This window comes from Lampetra planeri, chromosome 32 (genome assembly GCF_965212315.1).
Source record: "Lampetra planeri chromosome 32, kcLamPlan1.2.h2, whole genome shotgun sequence".
NCBI lineage: Eukaryota > Metazoa > Chordata > Hyperoartia > Petromyzontiformes > Petromyzontidae > Lampetra > Lampetra planeri.
In genome coordinates this window covers 10,220,683-10,229,720 of record NC_136138.1, presented here as the reverse complement: position 1 = coordinate 10,229,720, position 9,038 = coordinate 10,220,683, and the positions used below count along the sequence as shown (strand labels likewise).

The window sequence follows — 9,038 nt, the reverse complement described above, 5'->3', positions numbered from 1 at the left end:
TTTGCACTTAGTCACATAGTCACTTTAAGATGCTTTTTTGTTCATGTTTTTTGTTTGTTGCACCCGATTCAAGAGCCGAATGGCTCACATGGCTACACCTAATAAATGAACTTGAACTTGAAACCAACCCCCACCCCCATCCCACCCCCCACCACCCCCCACAACCACCACCACCACCCCCCAACACCACCACCCCCACCACCCCCCCCCACCACCCCCACAACCCCCCACCACCCCCACCACCCCCCACCACCGTCTGCCCTCTCTCAGCGTCATTGCTGCGACGCGTGACGTCACGGACACACGCTTTTGGAATCCGCACACGTGATCAGCATAGCGCGCGCGCGCGGGGGAGGGGGGAGGGGGGTGCGGTAAGGGGGGTGGGGGCCTGAGCACCCACGTGACCACACGCCCTCATCTGCAGTGGCGGAACCCGCCGTGTGATTCTGAGATCCCACCACCAACATCAACATCACAAGCAACCACGACCACCAGCATCACAAACAACCACGACCACCACCACGACCACCACCACGACCACCACCAGACCCAGCCACCACATCAGCCGTGTGCCCGGCGGGGGGGGGACAGCGCAAAAGCGGCAGGAAATCGCGTTTTTTGGGGGTGGTGTGTGTGTGTGGACGAATTGAAGCTGTCGAAAGATGTTGGCGCTCATCAACAGACTGCTGGACTGGTTTAAGGCCCTCTTCTGGAAGGAGGAGATGGAGCTCACGCTGGTCGGGCTGCAGTACTCGGGCAAGACGACGTTCGTCAACGTTATTGCGGTAAAGCAGCCCACTCAGTGCGCGTCTGCGAGGCGAGCCCTCTCCTGGGTAGGCCCCACGTATAAACTAACGCATTCGCATTTATTAAAACAAATGTGTGTGTCACTGTTCGCCCTTCGTTGTCGCGTTTAAAGAGATAATGAATCGCTTCGATCGTTCGTCTGTGAAGCTGTTGTGGTGGCAACTTTGCCCGCGTTGAAAGGCGTCTCGCGAAAAACTGCGTGGTTAATGCATCGCCGCCTCGGTTGCGTTGTTATTGTTGTTGTGTTTTATGGCTTTAACGTTTACTATTGTTGTGTTTTATCGCTTTAACGTTATTATTGTTGTGTTTTATCGCTTTAATGCGGGCCTGGCGTTTATATTTGTGGAAAGTGAAACACGGGTGGTGGTGGTTGTATTGTTTTTCTTTATTTCACAAAAAGAATAAACGTCGCAAAGGCGGTTACTCGATTTATCCGCCTCTGAGAGAGAGATGATAGGTCGACTCGTTAACACGCCCCAACAAAACTGGGACATTTTGCCATCTCAAACCTGCGATCCACCACTGCGCCACTCGCCCGCATTGGATGTACTTTCCCTCGCCACACTAACGTGGAATTTCCACCACTCGCCCGTGCCCGTGTGTTGATATACAACAACAAATTGAATGACCCACCAACACCCTGGGCTCATTTGTCCGATAAAATCTGTTTACCCCGCTTATCTGCGGTGCTGCCAAGCGCCGCCACACCCCACACAGACAAAGATCCCCCGTGCAGCCTACAGCAGACTTGGGGGGCAAGTGCTGTTGGCAGCACCTGTGAAGGCCGGCAATGTGGCACACGAGAGGGGGTGGGGGTGGTCAGCACCACGCCCGACCGCCTTTGTCTCCTCAGTGGCGATGTTTTTTACGCACCGGGTACTCATTTGAGGCTGAGTCGACCTAGGGGAGGTCCAGGACCGGTTCAGATAATTTATATCACTGGTGTTGGCCGCACACTACTGCGCCCCATACTTCTCCCCTAAACACTTCTCAACACGGTTAGTCCATCAATAGCACCTGCCTGCCCTTCAAGGGGTTGTTACCCGAAACGTCAGCAATTTTTTTTACCTTTCAGGGCAGCGTGTTATTGGCGAATGTGTAATGAGTCCTTTTGTTATTCATGATGAGGCCACCACTGCCATCGCCTAGGCTCCCAGACTGCACCCATAATAAGCAGAAGGCTTGTAGGAGTAGTTCATATGAAGCTGCATTTGTAGCCATGCATTCCGCTCCTTATAATGGTACCACTAGTTTAATATGTATGATCGTACGCACGGATGTATGTTGAGCTTCTTGCGCGCCGTACGAAGCCAAGCGTGCTAATTAATGTGTTACATTGCAGCAGGTTCACGTTTATAATGATTGTACGCTTATTGATTCTGGGGTACCGTTGTATTTTTTTTGGACTGGCTTTTATAGCCCTGATATCTTAATATCTTTTCATGCCTCTGTTTCTTATTCCAGGTTTCCCGTATAAAATACATGTCTCTTAAGCCCTCTTGGGTTTTCTTTTTCAAAGGGGATTTAAATCATTCATAGATTGATGAGTGTTTTTGTTGTTGGTTTTGCAGTCCGGCCAGTTCAATGAAGATATGATTCCCACTGTGGGCTTCAACATGCGGAAAATATCAAAAGGCAATGTAACCATCAAGGTACATATTCCGTTTGAAATTTATAATTATATATATTGTATTTTTTTTCTATGTTTTCCCCAAATTTTGTTATCCCAATTGTGCACTGTCGTCACCTCCTAAAACAAAGGAATGCCTTCCTCGGATGTCTTGCAGAGCAGCGCAAAGGGTGGTTTTACACGAGATAAAGAGAGCAGCCCACAGAAACAGATTTCATAGAACTACCCCTGGATCCTTTCACGTCACCTCAGACCCTCACATTAGAGATGGTAGCATGTGCCCACTCCCACTGCCACATGAGAGGAATGGTCGTGGCATAACAGGAAAATCGAGAGTTTAAATCTCTAGACAAATCAAGCGCAGCACTAAATTTAAATGTGGCGTGTTTTTGTGCAGTCATTCTTCACCGGGCTGAAACCGTCAGCTTGTTAATGTTTTCCACATTTGACATAAACTCGCCTCTGCTAGTTCTAATTGATGAGCACATTCCTGCTGTTTTGCCCCTTTTTGTTTCCCAGCTGGCGACTGATCAAACATTTGTAAAATCAATTCGAAGTCAACAGACTAAACCAGAGCTAAGGCTGATCTTGAACATGAAAACAAAACCAGCTATGTTGATGAATAGATTCATTCAGGAATTTTGGCCATGTCCACTAAAATAAGAGTCTGAGCGAATGAGAACTAACTTTCTATTTGTACATCTATTGCTTGTGCCACTACATTCCTTTTTTGCGTACAGTTGAACTCAAGAGGGGTCACATTTTAATTCTGAGCCAATGCAAACCTGAGTGGCAGTGCTATTGTGTGCACAGGCGGTGCAACTGCACCAAGGCCCACGGCTTGGAGGGGCCTAGCTGTCAGGTTACGCTGGACATGTGTGGAAAAAGCTTCATAGCTCATCGGATTCCTCCAGTCTAAATAAATAAGTAAACATTCTTTAAGAGAAGCGGGGGGAATTTGTCAGAGGGCTACATTTCATTTCATGCACCAGGGCCGGTGCCAAATATGCTACAGTACTGGCCTGAGTTTTAATGAAGTCTTTCATTTCAAAGCTAATCCATCAACGCTCCAAAAATTAAGATTTTCCATCAACAGTTTTCCAACTATGTATGGTATTCCTGGCAGTGGACTTGATGACTACATCAGAGCTGCATTGTGTAGGTTTATACATCCCATTGTACTACTGACCATGTCATGTTAGTCATCGGGGTTGTTTGACCATACTTCACCACACTGGTCAGTGTGGGTTGGTGAAGGATGCGGGGGGGGGGGGGGTCCAGGACTGGTTTATATATCACTTGCCAAAGTTAACTGATAAAGTTAAATGATGTGTTAACACTGCCGGGGAATAGAGCTCAGGTCATCGGGTTCACAGTGCACTGCGTCACCGCTCCGCCCTGTTTAGTTATTGATCAGAGTTTATATCTTGTTATCAATAACCACTGATCCAATAATGTTGTGTGTTTACCAAGTATGGTAATTGTCTGGTAAAGCATTAAGTGTCTGTAAAAACAGTTACCACCACCACGTCTGCAACATTTACAGTGTTTATAATTTGTGCAGATTTGGGACATTGGAGGACAGCCACGGTTCCGGAGCATGTGGGAGCGGTATTGCCGTGGAGTAAACGCCATCGTGTAAGATCCAACAGACCTGGTTTACACTCATTTAAAAATGTACTCAAAGGTAAAAGGTGCATGCCTGACAATGCTTGTTCCATAAGGAGCTTTCTAAGAGAGAGAGCGTATCCCAACGCTTATCTCTGACCTACTCTTCTACCAGATGTGTTGGAAGAGGTGTGGGTGTATCCCATATGTATTGCGGGATGGACAGAGATGCGGGGGGGAGTGTGGGGTGTAAGAAATATTTTATCAGCCACACCAATGAACCTTGAATAATACATTTGAAGCTTAATATTACCAAGCGATCATGTTGCAGATTTTAAATAAAAGCTTGAATATCCATTTTCATCATTTAGATTTATTTACGTGAATACAAATGCAATATTAAAAAAAAAATTGTTTTGTATTCATCATTGCGAAACGAGAGACAGCGTGTGCGCGCACGCGCCAGAGGATAGCACAGAGTAGACATGCGCGTCGTGTCACGAACATGACTGTCAACATGATCTACGCCAGTTGATCTGTGGGCATTTTGACATTTATGTCGGCGGATTTACTGCCGACGCTCGTGAGTGCCGACACTGCGGTGTCTGTCTCGTGCCGTCACAGGTACATGGTGGATGCGGCGGACCCTGATAAAGTGGAAGCTTCAAGGAATGAGCTTAACAATCTCCTAGAGAAACCCCAGCTGCATGGCATCCCGGTAAGAATGAGCCAGCGATGGTGGTGAGATGTTAACTCCCTCACCTGGCATATAGCAGGTCGTGGGTGCGATGCCGACCCTGATGCCTGTATATTTGGTGTTTGAATATCTTGCTCCTAGTGGTTGCGTGCATTTTTCTCCGGGTCCTCCGATTTTTCCTTCTATGCATTTAGAGTATTTGACTGCAATACATTTCCCCATGATAAGCCTCTTCGTTGAGCTATAATTTGTGGCCAAAAAGAGCTATATAGCTTGGTGGGCTTTACCTGGTAAAATAAAATGAGTTTTAGTTTAGTATAGACAACTCGTTAATCATACAACAGCTGCCACGGTGGTGGCCCATCCTAGCGCTGTCCAAGCTCAACCCTGCTTGGCTGCTTCAAAGGTGTAACGAGATGGGGCGCATTCTGGGTGGATTGCTTCACAGGCGTAAATGTATAGGATATTCTAATGGCATTTGTCTCCCGTAGCCTCGGTGCGGTTACCTTTACCTTGGAGTAGTCGTGTTCATAAAAGGCTTTTCTGTTACAGGTGCTGGTTCTCGGAAACAAGAAGGACCTTCCAAATGCTCTGGATGAAAAACAGCTGATTGATAAAATGTAAGATTGAAATGTGAAACTTGTACAATAATTAACGATGGACTTTGTCATTTGCTCTAGTTTCACGAGCTGGCGCGTAGTCATGCCCGTGCGCCAGCCTCCTCGGTTTAGAAGCAATGACACTAACTCGACTGCCTTCGCTTCCAGGAATCTGTGTGCCATTCAGGACAGAGAGATCTGCTGCTACTCCATTTCCTGCAAAGAGAAGGACAACATAGGTGAGTGATGTCACCGCCGATTCATTTGCTCTTTTGATAAGTTGTTTTTCCCACCCCTTCAGTCGGCGCGTCACTGATTTATTGCGCGAGATTTGCAGTGCATCGATTTTTGTTTCCAATTACAGGCCCTTGGTTTTTCTTGCTCGCTAAATAGCACACGTTCATCACCACTGACGCACACATGAGCTCATGGTGGGATAGACACCGATTGGCGATGTGTTGTGGTTTTATTTTAGCAGAGGCTGGGCTACAAACGGCGGCTTTTGCTTTGTTGTGAAACCTCGTATTCATTTTACTTATCTCTGATAAATATGGATTGTTTTTTGTTGTGTCTGCAGATATTACCCTCCAGTGGCTCATTCAACATTCCAAGTCTCGACGAAACTAGAAAACAGCCGTTCTGCCAACATTTCCTTGTGTTTTTTTTCTTCTAAATTCTTGCCAAACGGAATTCATGTCCTGCCAAAACTCAAACAACGATTCCGTTTGTGTCCTTGTGTGATGTCCCAAGCTGATAGACGTCCGTCCGTATTGGACATTTCACGGGGAATTGCGACATTTGGTCTGTCGTCGTTGCGTTGAAAGTCAGTTTTTTTTGCAGCGTTACTGTGCACTGTGCTGCTGCATGAAGAACCACATATGCCTCCTGAATTAAGTGCCATTTTCTGTGTACACTGTGCATTGACCTGTGCTGTATTGATTTAACGTTTAAGTCTTACTCTTGCTGCAAAGATCCTGGCTGTGTGGTCGCCTTAGGATAACAAGGTTGCCCTATTTTTTTCGGCTTTGCAACAGTCGAGCCCTTACGACTGGCTTTCTCTGCAGCAGCAACAGGCCGCCCCTTGAAGTTTACAAAACATCTAAATAATTTCTTGCTGCAGGTCTTGTTCCATTTTGCTAAAGTCGCTATGCAGTACCCAAAAATGCCTATCGCATTTTACGTTAAAAGACATTCCATTGGCATGCGCAGACTGTTAGGGTGGCGATGACTAAATTCGAACGGCAGTACAACATGCCTAATTATTTTTTGGTGCGTTTTATATTGGGAAATTGCATATGCAGGAGGATGTAGTCCATAATAGTTTACAACTTAAGTGTTGGTGAGCATATTAACTTGAAGGTACGCGTTTTTAAATGTTGAATTAATTGCCTGCAAGGCAGAAACGTAAGCAATTAACGGCGTTGGAAAGGTTGAACGGTGGGTTAGAAAAAACCTGCTGGAAAGTGTTTGACAACTTGCACGTGTGAAGTCGGATGTTACCTCCTGAACATTTCGGTTCGTGTCACAGTTCGGTAGCGATGGTATGTCGCATGCAGCAGGTACGCGTTTCCATTTTGCTGATGCTAAGTGACTTTCGCAATCTCCTTTTCACACCCTGCACCTCCAACGTGAATGCCTTCCTCTGTGCACTATCCGTGCGGCTTAACACGATTAAATGCTATTAATGGGCATCTCGCCTTTTAGAAAGCCCTTGGAGCAAGCACACTTGATGGTGTATTAGTGTTGTGTGTGTGAACTGCTAATAGGGAAAGCACATGGTTGTGAAAATGTCAGTATTTTTGAAGGCACACAATTCGCATTTAGCTTATTTTGATGAGAGCTGAAATTCAGAGAAGGTATTTTTTTCTTCATCTGGTTACTGGTCAATGTGAGTATATGCTTGCACTTTTTTGAAATGTGAAAATGCAAACGTGCGCAGTGTGTATACGGAATATTGAAACTTCAAACGGTACTTTAACTCTTTACATGGAAGTCCGATTATGACCAAACTTGTAGTTGCCATGCTGTCTGATATTAATGCTGTCGAACAAATAATATTCTTTACAATTGCACCGTTCATGCGTGCAATGTGCCCTTAAGCATCTTTTTGCAGTTTTTCTCTTTAATATTGCGTTCATGCACTATGAACCTGTACTTGTTCGTTTCGTAGCACACTACAACTGATTCAGGTTTCCCTCGGTTTTGGTAGTAGATGCGTTCCAAAAAGGGGCGCACTAAGCGAAACCGCACGAGACGGCTGCCTGATGAATCGCTGCACACAGTACACTTGCAACGTCCCACATCTGCATAGCCCAGGGGTCGGTAACTAAAACAAGATTTTAAAAAATGTAATCGGTAAAAAACAATACTTACGAACGAGTTAGGTTCCAGACAAGTCCTTAAATGAGCTGCATATGGCTCTGAAGCTGTAGGTTGCCGACCTCTGGCATAGCCGCATGCAAATTAAATAAAACCGCACATATTGAATTTTGGGTGGAAGTAGGTTCGCTGCATATACGTGAAATCGCACAAACCGAACCTGCGTAAAGCGAAGGGAACCTGTACAGGGAAGTATGACTTTGCACGGGGGTGAGAGCTCCCCCCCCGCCCCCCTCCCAATGCTTGACACCTTTTTGGCGGGTCGAATGCCATGCGCTAAGTGTGCTGTACATTTAAAACGATTGTCTTATTGTGTCATAGCTCGAGTTGTTGCTGGCTGAACAAACACCAATGAGTGGCTAATACAGAGCTTGAATTGCTTATTTGTGGTGGCATTTTACGAAACGTGTGTTTGTATTGACACTGTAATGAGAGTGCCATGTTTCAAGTGTTTGTGGTGGCCGACAGGACGGTAAAATGGATCCGAGTGTTGCGGCAAGGGTGGGGGAGGGTGGAAATGAATAAAGATGGTGAAAGATGGAACTGTAATGATGCTTTCGTTTCTAATTGTCGGGCTTGGGTCAACCCACTGCTGGATGATGGATGCTGCCATCCAAGCTGCCGCCATATGGGGATGTAAAGACATCCATCTCTCAATGGATGTCTTAGTGGACAACGTTTTGGGTTTTTGGCTGTCACTCATTTGTAACCTCGTGGCGTGTCCTTGTACAAGCCCACTAAAAGAGTTCCAATGTCATTAACCTTTACATGCGTTCTCGAATCCGTGTATGCCTCTTTCCATCTTCTCAAGTGTAATTCCACGTGTAGTGACATGAAATGGGGGTCACTACGTAGCATAGCGCGGGTTGCTGGCAGAGAAGGGGATCTGCAGTTGCAGCAGCCCTGTCAGCAGGTCACGTGATAAGCCAGAGAGGGATGTATTGCAGGGGTGGGGAACGGACGGGCCGCGGGCCGTGTGCGGCCCGCGGAATCATTTGGTCTGGCCCTGCCAAGGCAACCGCAGGTGGGACTCGAAATTCAATAAATCTAGGAGCAAACCTGGAAAAGCAGTTGCGAGTAGCAACATCATCAATACCAGCTAACATCACACGCCTCGCCAAATATAACCGGCTAAAGTTGATCATTTTGTATGGCCCGCGAATGATGTTATACATATCCAAATGGCCCTTGGCAGAAAAAAGCTTCCCCACCCCTGATGTAGGGGAAAGGTGATCGAGGGGGCACGTGACGGAACCTGCGAGTAAGTTCTAGAAGGGGGGCGTGGCCAGGGCTGGGCGTGGTGGGACGGGGCAGGGCG

The 9,038-nt window shown here is 46.6% G+C and overlaps 1 protein-coding gene across 2 annotated transcripts; it reads left to right on the top strand.

Annotated features, from left to right (window-relative positions):
* Positions 1–376: 376 nt before the first annotated feature.
* Positions 377–8,269, top strand: LOC144729445 (ADP-ribosylation factor-like protein 8B-A). 2 transcript variants are annotated; one of them, XM_078609744.1, is made up of 7 exons: positions 377–785; positions 2,379–2,459; positions 4,002–4,075; positions 4,670–4,763; positions 5,295–5,362; positions 5,510–5,580; positions 5,919–8,269. In XM_078609744.1, exons 1-7 carry the CDS (start codon positions 663–665, stop codon positions 5,966–5,968), a joined length of 561 nt encoding a protein of 186 aa, XP_078465870.1. In that variant the 5' UTR covers positions 377–662; the 3' UTR covers positions 5,969–8,269. The 2 variants fall into 2 exon arrangements, with proteins under 2 accessions (XP_078465870.1, XP_078465868.1); XM_078609742.1 differs by having other exon boundaries at positions 506–833; positions 5,919–6,103.
* The last annotated feature ends 769 nt before the right edge of the window (positions 8,270–9,038 follow it).